This window comes from Rattus norvegicus, chromosome 18 (assembly GCF_036323735.1).
Source record: "Rattus norvegicus strain BN/NHsdMcwi chromosome 18, GRCr8, whole genome shotgun sequence".
Taxonomy (NCBI): Eukaryota; Metazoa; Chordata; class Mammalia; order Rodentia; family Muridae; genus Rattus; species Rattus norvegicus.
In genome coordinates, this window is record NC_086036.1 from 79857661 (window position 1) to 79875899 (window position 18239).

Genomic DNA, 18239 nt, shown 5'->3' on the forward strand with positions numbered 1-18239 from the left:
ACATTTATCACCGCCTGGAAGGATCTGGGATACTCTAGGGATACTGCACTAAAATCTGTACATAAGGGAATATTTAAGTCTTTCTCAGGTTCACATTCCTTTAACTTGAAAGTAACCTGTCACCCATAGAGAGACTTGCTGGGGCAATGCCTACAAAGACAGAGGGGTGGACCAGTATGCAAAGTGGTATAGTCACTCTCACAATAAAAGGACTCCATGTTGCAGGTGAAGGTGAGTGGAGGAACCACAGGCTTTTCATGGTGACCAGGAGCTGCAGGAGCCCCAGGAGAGGCACAGGTCCGACCTTTGGGAAGCAGATGAAGTGATGAAGCAGGCACACAGTGCAAGATCAATGCCAAGTGCAGCAAAACAGGAGGCTTTGAACTGTGGGATGAGACTGTCTAGACAACACTTCTGAGGCCTAAGCTCTTAGAGCCCTTGGGCCCATACAACATCTGCAGAGGAAGCCACGTCTCAGGTGATGTCCTGACTAAGTGTTCTGATTACTTAGTAATCATGACTAAGTCCTGGATTACTTCCCAAGTGTCCAAGGGTGACTTCCACCGGGTAGGTGGAGTGGGAGCTTTGGTAATCCAGAAGCCCACGAAGTCACCAGCTCAAGGTGCTGATTAGACAGCAATGCTGTGACTTAAGACCAGCACATCATGGAAGTTTAGAGGACATGACTAGTGGTCCCTCCCACATGTCCATTTAATGCATCAGAAAACAGACTAATGTTTGAGAAGGACTGTCCTTTCTCGTGTGGTGGCCGTGATCACACCTGGCTCTTTGTGGAGCAAATTCCATAGACCCACAAGCCTAGAATGATTTGTGGATGTCACGAATGCTTCCTGTCTATCATCAAGGCACAGTGCCTGGTAAGCTTCCTTGGATACTTGAGGCAGGAGGCCCTATGTCTAAGAAACTGGGTGACTATGAGTTCTAAGTAGAGCCCCGAGAATGACCGTACTCAGGAGCAGACCAGGGTGGTGGTGGTATGAAGACCTCTGCCTTTTGGAGAGATAAAGGATGGAACCTTGCTAAACTGCAGTGTAAACTACAATGCTGTTCTCCCAGAATTCTGGAGCTAGGCCATGCCACCTGGAGCAGAACTCTCTGTCTCAGAGAAACTCTCCTACCTGTTACAGACACTGCTCAGTCATAGGGCAACAGTGGTTATAGCACATCACTTCCCATGTGACTTGGGTTCTTATGAACTTGCTGTAATCTACAGCTGCCTGCTATGACTGGATTCTACTGGGATCACAAATTATAAACTTGGAAGGCCTTGGGATGGGCCAGCATCATATAGAAACAGCACTTCTGGGATCTGGCTAGAGCCTGTGTAAGTCGCTAGAGGTGTATGTGGCCACACTGTACCCAATTAGCAGACATGCAATATCAGGGATTTAAAGTGAATCCAAGCAAAGATTTCTTTAAAAGGCCAACAAGCACTCTTCGTGAACCAAACTACTGCAAAATAACCACTGAGCTATGAGGAGAGAATTCTGTCTCAGCACAGAAGAACTAGACACAGAAAGATCAGAGTCATAAAGAATTATGAAGGAAGATTAATTTTTATTTAGATTTCACCAACACAGGAAAGAAAACTAAGCAATGTAGGATATTCAGGAGTTCACAGCCAGTATTGAAACAGAGATTTTAGTAAATTCTCTATTACCTAGTAACACTGTTCTTCAATTCTACATGCTCAGGTTTTACCTTCATTTATATTACTAATTTAAATCTCTTTGGATCATTTATTATCTTAACTACTTAACAAACACTGATATTGACAGTTTACATGATATTGACAGTCAAACATGGACTACAGAAGACTTTGGTGTGTAAGGAATTAATAATCTATCAGACACGATGCCTCACATCGTCTAGGACAGAAACCCTGCAGCTTGAAGGATGAGTAAGGTTTTCTATAGGTAGTGCGACGCAGTGGAGAAAGCCTGTATTATTCTAAGCACATGGCAGCCCTGGAGTCAGTTTGCCTCAGCTGAAAGGTGGGGAGTGGCAGGTAGTGGTGGGGGAGGCAGGAACAGAGTGAAGAGGTAGATGTTGTTTGCTTAGGCCATACTGAGGGAGGAACTTGAACTTAGGAATCAGATGGCCATTGGAAGCACTGAAGGAAGTGCAACTAAATATGTGTTAACAGAAGGAAACAGCTGGGACTATGCAGGGTCCCTTCTACTGAAGCACCGAAGGATGAGAAGGATGAGAGTGAACTCAGAAGCTCTCGTAGCTGTGCAGGTGAGAGAGAATAAAAGATCAAGGGCATGTTAGTGTGCTGCAATCTGGAGTCTGTAGGTAAGTCACCTTCCCTGCAAGGTCTCGACACACCTCCAGCACCTCAAGTGCCCATCGATGGCACTTACTCCGTTCTGTTGACCCATCCCTTAGTGCCCATCGATGGCACTTACTCCGTTCTGTTGACCCATCCTTTAGTTCTGAATGTCCCCCTGTAGGAACTTGAAAGTTGGCCAGAGACACTTCTAAACCAAGTTCTCAGCACAAAGGAGATTTCTTTGCCTCAGATGGACAGAGGGTGGGGATAAGAGACAAAGACAGGAGATAGGGGAAGAAGGAAGGAGGAGGGGGAGGAGGGAGGGAGGGGGAAGAGGGGAGGAAGGGGAGGAAGGGGGAAGGGGGAGGAGGGGAGGAGGGGGGAGGAGGGGGGAGGAGAGCAACACAGGAGAGGGGGAGAGGGAGCAAGGGAGAGGAGAAGGGTATTCGTCCGTGGCCCATAGACAAATGGAGATTTATAAAAGTAAAAGTAAAATCCCCCTAGTTATGACGAGGTGTTTAATTGGGTACCCTAATTAGGTGAATCAAAGGGGATTTTTGATTGCTGGACCTTGGTAGCTGCCTCAGGAGGAGGAAGTAGCCAAATGAGGAGTGGAGCTTGGGGCTAGCTTTAGGGGTGTAATCTAACCATGGCTAGAGTTCCTTCACCACCACCCTCAAGGATAAGCTCTGCAAGAGAAGGAACCTGGATCCATCTGCACAGCGTGTGGCATACTGCATCATTCTAGCTACCAGTGGGACAGAGGACACTGTGGGAACACGATGACCCTAGGCCAATCAAGGGTATTGCAAGTCAAGACATGGGTCATGGTGCACAATAAGACAGTGAGGACCAATTTGATGCTGAAAAGAGGCCAGGAAGACAGAGACTAGGTTCTGGGAGGCTCCTGTACTATTATTAGAAAAACCACAAAATCAGCCTATGGAGGAGGGTTCTGCTGGGAAGGACAAGGAGTGGGGTAAGCTTGGGTACCACAGAGGAGGCAGGCCTCTACCACTGTAGACAAGCCACCATGGGGACAGAATGGTACCACTCCTGCTCTGGCCAGTGCGCTTTATCAGGCATGGTCAGTGAATGGTAAACATTCATTCACACATGTCCAGTTTTACATAAAATCAGAAGACAGACAATTTGATTAGTGGTTTCATTAATAGAAGCAAATGAGGGGTTGGGAACCTGAAATGATATTCTCCAAATTGTGGGAATTTTCCTGTTTAAGAGTACCTCTGTTCACTATTATAGGATGTCAAACATTTTACTGAACAAAAAATGCTCTGTTCTTTCTAGGAGTAGCAAGGCAATCAGAATGATGGTGCTGAATTAATTCCTCGTTTGCTGGCTGAAAGAAACTGAAAGCAGAATCGCCAAAGGGCGAACCAGAGAGAGTGACGGGTATGCATCTCAGCTTTTCTGCATGTCCGTTTGCTTACTGTGTGTGCATGTCTGCACCACCCAGAGAGCTAACACTGTCTTAATTTACCCAGTGCTGGGACATCTATTAGTAGGGAATCAGCCTTAGGAAGAATTAGTAAGATATCTGAAAATTTTAGAAATTCCAAGAAGTATTGCAGGTAAATTACACACAAGAAAGGAAGAGCATGCCTCCCAGGAAAGCCTCCCTCACAGAGGCTGGTCTGACAAAGCTGTCACCTGACACCAGGCTGCAAGGTGATACCTTAGGTGTCCTAGTAGTTGTCCTTCACTTGGAAGTGCCTTCCTTTGGGTGTGCAGAGGAACTTTTGTGCTCTGTTTTTTCACCTGACATCCAGGCTAGCATAATACTTGCTCCAATTCTGTCCCACCAGTAAGTGGACCACCACACCTTCCAGTAGCCATGCACAACCAGCTTCCCAGTAATATTATAAATGCCCAGTTAATTCCTAAAGTATAACGCAGCTCAACATGCCAGTTTCAGCTCTCTATTAACGTCTGCTTATTGTATTCAAGTTTTTGTTTTATTGACTAGATTTTAAAAATTTATATATATTGAAGCAGGACTATCCATATTCTACAAGATGTACCACAATTTAGTTTGAATCTTGGATATATTATTCCTAAAGAACACATATTTTTCTCTTCAAAAATATTTCCAACCTACCAAGAACATGTTTATTGGACTCATTGAAACTTAGCTTGAATTTGCAAAGGGCAGAAGCTAGGGTATTTTGGGAGACAAATGTCTGATTCCCACAGGCAATTTAGCTCAAGACTACCGAGAAATACTGCCCCCCTCCCCAAACACACACACACACACACACACACACACACACACACACACACACACACACACACACACAGAGAGAGAGAGAGAGAGAGGGGGAGAGAGAGAGAGAGAGAGAGAGAGAGAGAGAGAGAGAGAGAGGGAGAGGGAGAGAGAGAGAGAGAGAGGGAGAGAGAGAGAGAGAGAGAGAGAGAGAGAGAGAGAGGAGAGAGAGAGAGGGTAGGGGAGAGGGAGGCTTTTTTGAACCTTAAATTCAAACTTAAGAAGAAATAATACGGATTGGAGTAAGGCTACACTTAGACCTTTGGGTGTTCATTCAAAGGGGCCAAGTCAAGGAAGATACTATATTCTGTGATAAACTCTCAGAGCTTGCTCAAAGGAGGCAGGGTGCCTCTGTGCTGACAATCACCAACAGGCTACATGATGACTTCATAATCTAACTATCTGATGTCAATAGATTATCAGAACAATTGATCATTCTCCTACAACTTTCAAATGCATCGCCCTCCAGCTGTAGAATTCTGCTACTCCAGGTGAACGCTGACGAAGCACGGCACCAGCGAGGCAGCAGAGGGATCCTGGCAGAGGCTACAGCAAACCCCGGCTCATCTTACCTTGAAAACTTCTGTCTGGATATGAAAGCGAAGTCCTTCGTCAACTGAACACACCCCCATTTCCTCAGCCTAGCAGCCACTTGCACTCTCTGGGTTTAGAAATTAGTGGGCTGACCATGGCACAGGAGCACACAGATGGGTTTACAGTGACTGCATTTAGCTGAGTTTGAGTTTACTAAAGGATGGCTTCTGAGCATTTGAATACAAATTCAGGAAAGGTCGAAAGAAGTCATGTCTAGGTCGGTTGCTTGGCCACATTTAAACTCCTTAAACATTGAAGGGGAAATGCCTACTCCTGCAGATGAAGCAACAGAGTGCCAGGAGGAAACTTCGATGGGTCTGTAGACCCAGGCAGGGCTGCACGGCAGCGGATGGGTGATCTGGGTCACTGCACAGGATCCCATCCTAATGCAGCTCATATTTCATTTCAGATCCCAAACAATCACACTCTGGTCTTTGAGCCTGAGAAAGCTAATAAAGTTACTCAGTGTTAAGGGTTTCATTTGGTAAAGGAGCAGGGTGGTGGGGCAAGCGCCACCACAACAGAGACCATACAGAGCAAGCAAAAAGCCGGGGAGATGAGTTGATGCTGCAGACCCTGGCATTCTCCTGGCACTGCCGACACAATGGATGCTCCTGTCTAGGAGGCCATGGACTGCCATGCTCTTGGTGCATGTGCAAGAAGCTTTAGCCGCACTCCTGTTCTTTGAAGAAGTGCCCATGTGTAGAACACCAGTGACGTACCAACCGTTCTGCTGAATGTCCCAACATAAGCCGAAAAGGATATATAAAGAGATAAGGTGAGTGCTTATAATTTATGTACACAATGTGAGCACACTGGTTTAGCTATTAATATGCATTTTAATCAAAATGAAAAAATTACTTGTTTTCAGTTAGAGGGAGATGAATTTTAAGTTTCTGTTAAGATGAATGGATCTACACACATATTGAACTTCTTGTAGTGTGCACACACAAACACATGTGCACACACACATACCCTTCTACTCATCAAGTTTGAATATATTTTGCTTCCAATGCAGACATATTGCTGATACTACCATCTAACTTATTCTGCATGGATATCCTTGAAGAATTCTTTGCTGAAATGCAATTTGGAAACAATGTGGAATGGAGCTGTAACTGCTGTGGAGTGCCAAAAAGAATTCTGGCGAGTAACTAGGCAACTGTCAGTCTATGCCTGAAATATCAGACCAATGAGGGTCTTCAACAGGAAGAGGGTCTTAAGTAATATGGAATAATAATTGTTTTAATAAACTATTCATCCACCATTACAGACCTATCAATGAGAATCCCATTAGTCAAGGACCATACAAAATGGGAGTTGCACAGGGTTATTTAGAAAAGTACTTCTCGAAAAATTATAGCAATTCATGCATAGACACACACTAAAAGGGAACTATGAAATGCAGTCACTATAAAAATGCACACCAAACCCACCATGAGCTACACACTACAAGGACTAGGATTTGGCTAGAATTTAAGAAGAATGATAACACTAAGTACTGGGGAAGGAATGGGGCACTGGTACGTTCACATACGGTTGGTGACACTGCAAAGTGGTACAATCATCGTTGGGCAACAATTTGGCCATTTCTTAACACATCATGCTACAACACCCCTCCTAATGAAACAAAAACACAAGTTTATCCTGAGACCTGTGTGAAACATTTATAGTTTGCGATCATTCCCAAGTAGAGCAGCCAGCAGACTAGTTAAACACACTGGTACATCAGTACAGTGGAGTACTACTCAGTAACGAGAAAAGCAAGTGACGCTTGGCTCGGCCATAGGAAGGGATCTCAAAAACATGGTGCTAAGGAAGTCAGAGGCATCACACTCTCAATTCCATTGCTGTGGAGACTGGGAAGTCACAGGCTGAGTGACAGGGAGTAGTCTCCACCACTGAGGAGACAAGGAGACTTTCTGAAAGTCTGACTTGGTTGTAGAGATGGTTACACGAGCACACAACTGTCAAACGCAGTGCTTTCACCCATGGATTGCCAGAACTCCATAGGACAGACACATTATGAGGTCCTCTTTAAAGTTACTACATATCAAAATAACTCAATGGCTTGGTTTTGTCACCAAAGATCTCATCTATCAAGTTTCCTATTCACTTTTCAGAGACAACGGCAGGCCTCATTGTTCAAAGTTCTCTCAAGCTTAAGTAGCCCAAAATCATTAGGCTAGATTATCACTTACTTTTTTCATTTTTAATTGATGACACAGAAATTCAAAGAGTAAGAAATAGTATAAGATGCTAAATATGTGTGACTGGATGCCTGGGAGGAAGAGATGTGATTGTCTGGAACCAGGCGGTGGCCTTTACCAATGAAGCACACTGCTGTGCCTCTGGGGGATGCCAGTGGCTTCTGACTGACACAGAGACTGAGTTCTGTCATATCTCCTCTACCTCACTACGGAAAGACCACCATGTTGCTTAATAGGAAGACAGCAGACTGGACTATCTACCAGATGGCTGTAGTGTGGTTACTTAACGTGGTTCTTAACTGTCTGTCCTTCAGTTACACTGAAGATTTGCTTCCTGCTCAGTTAGTTGTGTTTGCTCTTTGGTATGTTCCAGTAGCAGCCAAATGTGAGACACTCAAGGAGCATGTGTCTGCTAACTAGTGTAGCTTCTGTGATACGGCTACAATGGTGGCACTAAGCTGCTGAGTGTTCAGGAGCAAGTTCTCCTGAGGGACGGGCAGGGGACTTCAGTTCTCCCTGTGGTCATGGCTGTCTTTGCTACATTCCCTTATGAACACAGCAAAGCTTTGACACTTAATGATTTAGTCTTCTCCTGAATAATTTTCCTTAATCATGTCTTTAGACAGATTCAAGATTCAGACAGATCTGGGCTATACTGCACTGAGTGTGTGTGGGCAACTTCTTCAAGCTCCCAGGCTTCAGTTTCCATGTCTATAATGTGTGGCCATGGAGACCTCGCCAAACATTTAAGTATTAGGGGAAATGACACACAACAGCTCATGGCGTGCATGTGGCTGGCTGCTACCTGGGGTATATGGGTCATTACCGTCATTGTTTTCTCTAGAGCCATGTTGTGTGGCAGGACTTGGAGCTATGCTAGACCACCATGTGCACCCGTAGCAGTTTTCAAAGCTTCCTCCTCCCCCAGACTCAATGTATTAAGAGGGTGATATATGTACTATAATGTATTATGGGCACTTACTGGTCTTGCAGATGACTTGAGTTTAGTTCCCAGTTCCTTTGTCAGCTCCCTCAGAACCTTCTGTAACTCTAGCTCCAGAGGATCAAATGTCCTCTTCTGGCCTCACAGTTGTGTACATATAACGCTCACCCACGTTTATATACTTAATACAAATTTTAAAAATGCCCCAATGTGCACTGAACAATGATGACACCAATAGACATAACTACCTGGATGGGGACAACCCCAGGAGGCCTGCATACCACAGAAATCACTGTGTAGAACTACATTCATATATGCATGCAATAGCAGTTAGTGAAAAGAGCCCTGAATTGGAAGGAGAGAGAAGAGGGTTGTATGGGAAGGTTTGGAGGGAGGAGAGGGAAGGGAGAAATGTAATTATATGCCAATCTCAAACATTAAAGAGAGAAGGAAAAAAAGCTAAGAACCACTCAGTAGCAACAATAGACTTACAAATTCCATTACAGCAGCACCCGTGTGAGTGAACTCAAACGATGCTCATGCAACAGCAGCTCTGTGCTCTGACTGGCAAAGATCATCTAGGAAATCCACAGAGACGGCTACAGAACATTAAGGAGTTTGTAACACTAACAGATTCGATCATTCTTTGGTTCAAAACCAAGTGTAGTCAACTCTCAGCAACTCAGATTAGAGTCAAGATACACTACACGCCCTGAACAAGTTGACATGGTACTAGGCAGTTAAATACAGAAATGTCCTCAATAATAACCATCCTCCCATTTGAAATACAGATAAATGGCCAGGCTCTCTGCAATATAACAAACGTGGAACTAGCTGGGTGGGAGTGGCCAATGCCCTTAACCTCAGCACGTGGGAGGCAGAAGCAGGTGGATTTATATGAGTTTGAGGCTAGCCTGGTTTACAGAGTGAGTTCTAGGACAGTCAGGGGACTCTACAGAGAAACTTTATCTCAAAAGCCCATCCCCAAACCCATTCACCCCTCCAAAGACCAAACATGAAACCAATCTGCAGTTATGAAGTCCCCTTTATCACTGCTCTCTACTAGCACGTAGCATCCAGCAGTCAATGTCACCCTCCTATTTCACTGCAGACTTGGAAGGAGCCACGACGAAGCAGCACTTCTACCTGAAGCCACTGCTATTGCTTTGGGACTGGATGGCTCCCCATTGGATCCTGTTTTGAATGCATGGTCCCTAGCTGTCGATGCTAATTTGGAAGGTTCCGGAGAGCAGTAGGTGAATAGGGATGAGCCTTCGAAGGTTGTAGATGACCCTGGCTCTTGCCTTGTACTCTGTTTCCTGGTTAGCCACCAGTTGACCTACCTCCACCTCATTGGGCCCATAAACCGTCCTGCCTTTCAGGCCCCCATGGGCTGAAGCCCTCCAGGAGTCACTGCAGTGGGGAAGGGCAGGTGCTCCTCAGGTTACCCCATCCTTACACAGGACTTATGGGGATCCATCCCAGGTTACCCCATCCTTACACAGGACTTATGGGGATCCATCCCAGGTTACCCCATCCTTACACAGGACTTATGGGGATCCATCCCAGGTTACCCCATCCTTACACAGGACTTATGGGGATCCATCCCAGGTTACCCCATCCTTACACAGGACTTATGGGGATTCATCCCAGGCTGGAGTGTGGGGTGGCCGTCAGTGATGGCAAAGGCGGCTCTGCTCACAGGAACTGTGAGCAAATCCTCTCTGAGATGAACACAGAGAAGGCCCAGTACCAGCATCAGGGAACAGGGCATCACTAGCTCTTCTCTCAAGCTCAGTCAAGCCTCACTGTGGACCACTCATTCACACGGCTTGAAACAATAGTTTCCAATAACACGAAAGGTGGAACTGGGTCAAACTGAGCCTTTTCTGACTATAATTTAGAAAATATGCCTGGTCATTGACTGAAGTTAGTAACAGATGTTTGAAATAAAGTTAGGGAGGACCCTATGCAATGGAGGAAAAGAGAGACAAGAGGGAACGACAGGAATGAATGAATGAATGAATGAATGAATCTTGGCCTCTGCATTCAAGAAGTGCTAGGAAATAATGTGCAAAACTCAGAACTTTCAAGTATTCATAAGTTATTAAAAATCATTTAAAACAAATGATTTGACAGCTGCAAATGCAGGATAACACCTAGCCGAATTATAGAAACAGTGTGGATAATTACTTTTTCCGAACGTGAGGCCCTGTGGACCAAGGTCCTGTCTGAATCTCCCTGCAGCACAGTTACCACGCAGGAGGACACATGCTGTCAGCACATCAACCTCAGTCTCTTTATCATCCACACATCAGTCAGGATGATGAGAGATGTCCCAGGATCCTAGCAGTCTTCCTCTGAAGGACCTACATGTTAATTACTGCACTAATTATGGTTTTTGAATAACCAAATGCAGTAAGCATTCTAGGGGAGGTACAGACGTAAACCGAAGACTGAGAAAATACTAGTTACTGAAGTCGTCACTGTGAACTGACACACAGAATAGGTTCAGAAGAAGTAAGGCAGCAGGCTTTAAAAGACAAGCATCCGAAATAATTAGGCTCCGCAAGGCAAGAAGAAATGCTGTTTCTTAATGGCAAGTGCATTTAAACTGTTATCTGCAGATCTGAAGGTGAGCCTGCTTAATTCACTGCTGCTTCTTTTGTTATTAGGAAAACATAATTGTTGCAAATAATTAGCAGTAGAGTACATCACAGGCTGACAACAAAATTATAGAAATCTTCATATTCAGACCCGTCTAGCTGACTATTAGGAACAGTTTCTGATCATAACCCGTTAGTTGAAGTGCCGCGAGTTCCTGATTGCCACCACATAACCTGCACTATCTGCCTAAGTTAACAGCCCCTATTTATCCAGAGCTTTCCTGACAGTAGAATTGCTGAGGACTCTTACAGCTGCCACACAAAAGAACAGTGTTCCACACGTGCACTTGAGAAGTAGGTGGTGCGGTGACGGAAGTGAGGATTTTAACTACACTGTTGGTGTTAACTGCCACATGCTGAAGACAATTGTGCAAAGCCACCTTTCTAGTGCTGCACAGCACGGGCGTCAGCCAGCTCTCCCAAACGAGCACAGCAGAGCAGTGCGGCACCCATGCTCGTCCTTTTCTGTCTGTTTGTTTGTTTTTTGCCTTGTGTGAGGTATTTCTTCTCTTCACAGCACCTGCTTTTAGTTGTTTTCAGTACTTAATGGTTGATATATTTTTATTATTAAAATCCCAACTTTTTGTGAACCTGCTAACTGTATGTTTCCTTTTGCTAAGTAACCTGTTTTAAACTAGCATTAAGCCAGCATTTTGTGAGGAGAAAAGCAAGACAAAGGAGCTTGGTCGAGTTTTAGAGATCTCCTGGTTTACCCTCCTGTGGAAAAAGCCAAGGTGGAGCTCTGCTTTGCTGATCCCCTGCCTGCCCAGCGCCATCAGTAAGGCAGCTGGTGAGCAGTACTGAACAGTCTAGTATCTCACCACTGCCCTTCACGTTCCTCTAGGAGGGCTTCCGCACAGGGCTGAGCTAGCTGATGAACCCACTAAGCTTTATGCTGCAACCCGTGAGAGATAAGTTTGATTACTTTGGTAATTAATGATGCTGGAGAGTAATATGGATTTTCTGTTAGAATTTGAGTTTGAAGTTAATTAGTCTTCACGTTATGATTTGCTGATTAATTATGGATATTTAGTTATAAAGAGGGATGTTAATTATTAATCTCAAAAAATCATCTAGTGTAATTAACTAAAACTTTGACATCAGTTAAAATCCCTTTGAGTATAACTTCTAAAATTATCAATTACTAGTGAAGAGGAGACTGTGTGCTCCTGGGAAAGGCCACGTTCTCTGCTCAGAGAAGTTGAATGGAAGAGTGTGCTGTGAGAGGAGCCGGACTTTCCCAGCACAGCCCTGTGGTGTCAAGGCACTGCGCTCGCTCGTCTTTAGTGGCCAATCCTCTGCAAGAGCTCTTAGCACACAGAACAAACCCAGTCCAGGGAGAGGCCCACATGGTGGACCTCCACACAGTGCCCAAGCCTTTGGGCTGCCAGGCTCCCTGGAGCTCCACGGGCTCCACTTGATTGGAGAGAGGGGGAGTGGCTTCAGCACCAGTGCACAGTGTCTTTATTTTTGGCAGCAGCAGCTCTGGGGCTATCAAGACAATGCTCAGCTCACGTGCTAATTAGTGCTTCGACTCACACAACTTAAATCACCTTTGTGGTTCATTTTGTTCCCTTCATCCTTCCCCCATAATCTGTCACTAACACATCTCTGCTACCGAAAAAAGGGGAGGGGTGCACGGTTAGGAAAAAGGGTTAAAGCCCAAAGCATCGCCAGCGCATCACTGTCCTGGAATTTCCCCGCAACAGACTCTGAACAGGGATCTGTTTACATTATCTCTAGATCATCTTGACAATATTTATTCTCTATTTACCTAAATGAGGCAATATGATGATATTTATTGCTCGGAATGGCTAAATATAGACTTTTCTTGAGCACGCAGTACCATAGTGGGAGGTTTTGCTCTAATCTGCGTCTTTAAGCTGACAAGCTGGAGAGTTCCTAATGAATGCCTCTTTTCATCTGCATGTCTGTGTGCATTTGACAGTATAAATATTTAGCAATATCGGAGTCAGCTTGTGATTTTACCCAGATGGACTGATTGATGCCTGGGCTTGATGCTGCCAGAGACTCTCCATGTAGTTATATAAGCAATTTCCCTCTTACTTCCTAAGAAGCAATTAGGTGGCCAAAGGCAGCAACCCCAAAATAGTGGAAATTCTTCTTGTATCAGCTGACAGCCCTGAGGGATAAATAAAATATGGTACTTAAATTATTACCACGTTACTTTCACGAATCACAGGATTAAAGCTTTCACTTCCAAAGCACATATAAATTGCAGGGTTTCTTGTGTGTGTAATTTGCAAGAATCTGAGTTAAAATACCAGCTAATCAGTCAACTTACATTCACCTTGGAAAAAGTACCACCCTTGCTTGTCATTTTTGTAAATTGCATGCCTAAGCACCAATGTTATTCTGAGAAGAGAAGTTGCTTGTTGTCAATAACATATATTGCAGTCTAGTTAAAACAACATTTGTTAAGATTTAATCGCAAATGCAATCCCCTTTTAAAGTTTAGACAGAATGCTCACAGAAATCCACAGGACAGATAATAAATCATGCTCCTCATCCTGGGTGTGAATGAGGCAGGTCTGACTCAGTCACGCTTGTCATTTTAACAACGAATGGTATAAATTCTCTCCTGTGCAACGCCGAGGCTCCATGAGCGCCCAGGAGGTGCTAGGGGACACTCCACTCCACTTCTAAATCATATTTTCCCTATCGACATTGTTTTCTTCTATGTAAATCACAAAGAAAATGAAACCACAGAATTCCACGTTTTTCTCATTTCCGCTGCACTCCATCTGTACAGCTTAGGAGGCTCCTGCTGAAAGTTAGCAAGGGTTGTTAGAACACTCCCACCCCTCTGCGTTAGTCTCCGTGCTCCCTTCCCTCCTCAGTGTGAAGTCCCTGGAAAAGGTTATGTCAGGCACCTCTGTGCATGCTGCTGCTTTGGGAGAAAAGAGCTACCCGTTATTTTTGGCATCAGCAGGAGTCATATTTCTGCAATGCATTTACTTCCCCCACCACCCCCATGCTCCCACCACCTCTGGTTCTTTGTTTTCTGTGAGCTCGTCCCTATCTTTGTATAACCCATACAATAACCCAGAAGAAAGGGCAAGCAAGACATTATTCTTCTTGACACTAACACCTACGGATCCTACTCTACTGTGATTCCTAGCCCATTACACGACATTTCAGCTAACAGAAGCCCCAGAACCAGGAGCTAGCCCTGGGAATGTATCCAGGGCCAGGGTATGTGCTGCCTACTGTGGACCACATGTGCACATGCAAACATGCACAAATGCACGCAATTTCCCGCACAAGCTGTCCTGCTGCCATGGACTGGGGCTCTAGGCCTAGTACTTACCAATCACTGCTCTTTCTTGCCTCAAAAACATTGTTCTAGGCCTGCCAGTTGTCCGATAAAAATATACATCTCTGTATGTTTACTGTCTGATTAGTAATGGCTTGATCTTTGAGAGAGACGGGCCACAGGTACCCAGTCCATCTTCTGCACACCACTGCAGTCAACACTGTTGTTATACCATTGCTTGCCTTGAGGTATACAGACCAACAGACACAATGGAAGCAGAAAGCAAGATGTCACATCTAGACTACAACAGATATCCACCCATCTCAACTGTAGAAAGTAGCTCTGTGCTCAGCAATGAATCCTATGCTTGGTAAATGGGCAAAAATGTATCACAGAAAAAAGTTTTGGGCAAACTTGTCATTGGAAGGGGTTGGGAGACAGTGTGGGAAGCACATGAGTGCTAACCGTGCAAAGCGGTGACACACAGCTTAATGTCCTCACACTGAGCTATACATTACACAAAGGCTGCTGCAACTGATTTCTGTGGTGCAGCACCAGATGACAGATGGAGTGCCCATACAGCCACAAGTGCACAGCTCCCATCTTTCTTCCATGACTGGTGTTACCTACGCTAATGATGTATAATAGCCTGCAACTATACTTACCCTGCACATCGGATGGCAGCTCTGCCTGTTTACCTGGAATCAGGGAGAAGAAAGCAGCAATCAACACAGACCTGGAAGTGTGTATACTGCCTCGCACACGCCAGCTTCATTTCCCTCCAGATGATGGATAAACACATCTCTAAATTGTTTTCCCCTTTACACAAAGTACCAAGAGTTGAAATGTGTGACACATGCACACACACATCCCTATGGAACCTGGAAGGAGACACAACTATGGTTTTACTAAAGAACTTACAACCTTGAAAATAACCAATATGGGCCACCCACTCATCTCCAAATTTTTAACCCAGAATTACTCCTGTCTAAAGGAAATACAGGGACAAAGAATGGAGCAGAGACTGAACGAAAGGCCATCCAAAGACTGCTCCACCTGGGGATCCATCCCACATGCAGACACCAAACCCAGACACTATTGCTGATGCCAAGAAGTGCTTGCTGACAGGACCTGCTATAGAGAGGCTCTGCCAGAGCCTACTGATACAGATGGCGATGCTCACAGCCAACCATTGGACTGAGCATGGGTCTCCAATGGAGGAGTTAGGGAAGGACTGAAGGAGCTGAAAGGGTTTGCAACCCCATAGGAAGAACAACAACATCAATCAACCAGACTCCCTCAGAGGTCCCAGGAACTAAACTACCAACCAAAGAGTACATAATGAGTGACCCACGACTCCAGCCACATATGTAGCAGAGGATGGTCCTATCTGGCATCAGTGGGAGGAGAGGACCTTGGTCCTGGTGAAGGCTCAATCCCCCAGTGTAGGGGAATGCTAGGGCAGTGAGGTGGGAGGGAGTGGGTGAGCGGGTGGGGGAGCACCCTCATAGAAGCAGGGGGAGGGGGATGGAATAGGGGGATTGCAGAGGGGAAACCAACCGGGAAAGGGGATAACATTTAAAATGTAAATAAATAAAATAGCCAAAAAAACAAAAGGGAAAAAAAGAATCAATATGGTCCACATATGAGGCTGTCTTAAAAATCTCTAAAAACTCACCACAGAAAAACAGACAAAAATACCTTGACTGGCTTCTGACACATATCTAAGCCCAAGCAGGACATTGTATAAACTCCCTGGGCAGACCCTCATAAAAACACATGGAATGCCCTTAGCGGCTGGTCAGCGCCCTTCCCTCGTCCCCGAACAGTTACTCCCACATGATGTACAGCTTGGTTCCATGAGGCGAAGGTTCACTGACACTCATTTGCAGGTAAGTAAAATGAACTCACATCAGGACTGCACAAAGTATGTTTTGACTGGTCGCTATGGAGATTGCCCGCATAGGATGAATATGAAGAAAATGGACAATAAAACACTTTCCCTGCAAACACTTATCATGAAGTCGTACATGGTTCCTTCTCAGAGGCTGGGGAAAGGAGACAGGAAGAGGCCACGATTTCTTACCACTCTGTTTCTTTTAAAGGTGACATATCCCACGGGAAGCCATCCACAGAAAAACTAAAGACAGAAAATTCTCTTTCTGGAACAAGTTTTGGAGAATCTGATTAGGTCTCCTGCCGCGGAGTGAGGCACTGTGCTTTGCCGAGGGGCCGTTGCTATGATTAACGCCATTTGTCTGAATCATTATTCTGTACCTTGGTTCAGCAAACACCAGGAAGACGGCACAGTAACAAATGACCGCGGGATTCTTCCCTGCTTTGGCCCCTTTTTATCTGCCACCTCTCCAGCGTCAGCTCCATCTTTCTGAACCTCTCTGAATCCCCAAAAGGGATGGGGTGTCTATTTGTTTTCCACTAGGTTACCACTCTGTCTGTTGTTGTTTGCACTAAGGGGTACAAATTCAATTCATTCTTGTGACATAAAAGCACTGATACAGTAAATTTTTTGCCCAGGAGAAAACAAAACCAAAGTTGCTGAATGCCGAGTAAGGTTGGGAGCACCAGTACGCATGCATGCGGGGCTCTCTGGGCAGGCGTAGGCAGCTAATGGCATTTGCTCCCATGCGTCTAGTGTTGACCCAGCACACTCAACACAGACAACGCTTCTCCATAAGTGGGCAGGACAAAGGCTAATACCAGCCAGCAGATCTAACTATAGCCTGGGACCCTGCACATCCACTCAAACAACACGAGAGGACCCTGGCAGCCACTACAGGGTAACTGGCCACACAGCTTCAACTTTTCCCACCACTAGCTGAGAAGCAACTGGTAGCTGATGACTGCTGGGGGAGGGACAGTGTTTTCTTCAAGGAGGTGATCCCTGGGGTTGGCCAGGTTCCAGTAGCTGGTCCTATACTACATACAGATTATAAGTGTGTGTGTGTGTGTGTGTGTGTGTGTGTGTGTGTGTGTGTGTACACGTGCGTGCGTGTATTAAAGAGGCAATGAGGTTGGGAAAAGGATGCTATGGATGGGGATCTGGGAACAGTTGGGAAGGGAAGTGAAAAGTGGATATGATCAAAATACATTGTATACATGTATTTAATCCTCACCAAATACATAAGGAAGTATATAAAAATTGTAGCTTTTGAATAACCAGAGCATGAAAACATTGAGTGCTTGTCTTTTGCACATTGATAACGATCATGTAAGCTCATAGAGCCATTATGAAAAGTTTTAGTTTCAAAGAACTAAAAGCAGGTCTACAACATGATCCAGGTATTCTACTTCTGGTATATCTGAAATGGTAAAACCAGTATGCAAAAGGTTCCTTTGTACTTGTAAATGTCCTGTGTATTATTCACCGTGGCCAAGAAATGGAAACAAGTTAGACGCTCATCATGTGTTGAACTGGGTAACGAACAGTGGTACACATACACAATGGAATACTACTCAGCCATCAAAAGAACAAAGTCTTGTGAAATCAAGACTGGATGTAGACATCACTTTATTAAATGATCTAAAGCAGCAATAGAAGAAGCCATGGTTTCATGGCCAGTAAATTTAAAGCAGCTGAGGGGTGCAGGTGTGGATGTGGGTTAAGATGGTGGTGTGGGGAGGGGTGTGCAAAGATTGATCAAGGTAAGGTCAGAATTGGAAGGAGTCCTGGTGTATAGCAGCATGACTACAGAGAAGGACAGTGGATTATCTTTTCGATCTAGGACTATTGTTTATCATGTGGATGACAAGTGTTTGGAGCAGACAGATCATTACCCTGATTTGATTCTCTACATGCACTGAAAACATCACATACCTTACATGTATATACAGCATATAGGCTGTTGAAGCAGCACCAAGGAGCTGTGTGGAGAAGCACACTGGTGAGCTGCAGTGAGCAGCTAACAAGAACAAAGGAGAAAGGAGAGCGGTGGAGTGAGAGCAGCTAGC

The 18239-nt window shown here is 45.0% G+C and overlaps 1 protein-coding gene across 3 annotated transcripts in view; it reads right to left on the reverse strand.

The window, feature by feature from the left end:
* Zfp407 (zinc finger protein 407) overlaps nucleotides 1-18239 on the reverse strand; it is a 399166-nt gene that overhangs the window by 11649 nt on the left and 369278 nt on the right. For 2 of the 3 annotated variants that reach the window (XM_008772221.4, XM_017601148.3), the window contains exon 9: nucleotides 14936-14968. The exons of the other annotated variant lie outside the window; for it this stretch is intronic. In XM_008772221.4, the coding sequence (XP_008770443.2) occupies nucleotides 14936-14968 (33 nt within the window). The remainder of the gene's footprint in view (nucleotides 1-14935; nucleotides 14969-18239) is intronic. 3 annotated transcript variants of the gene reach the window in all.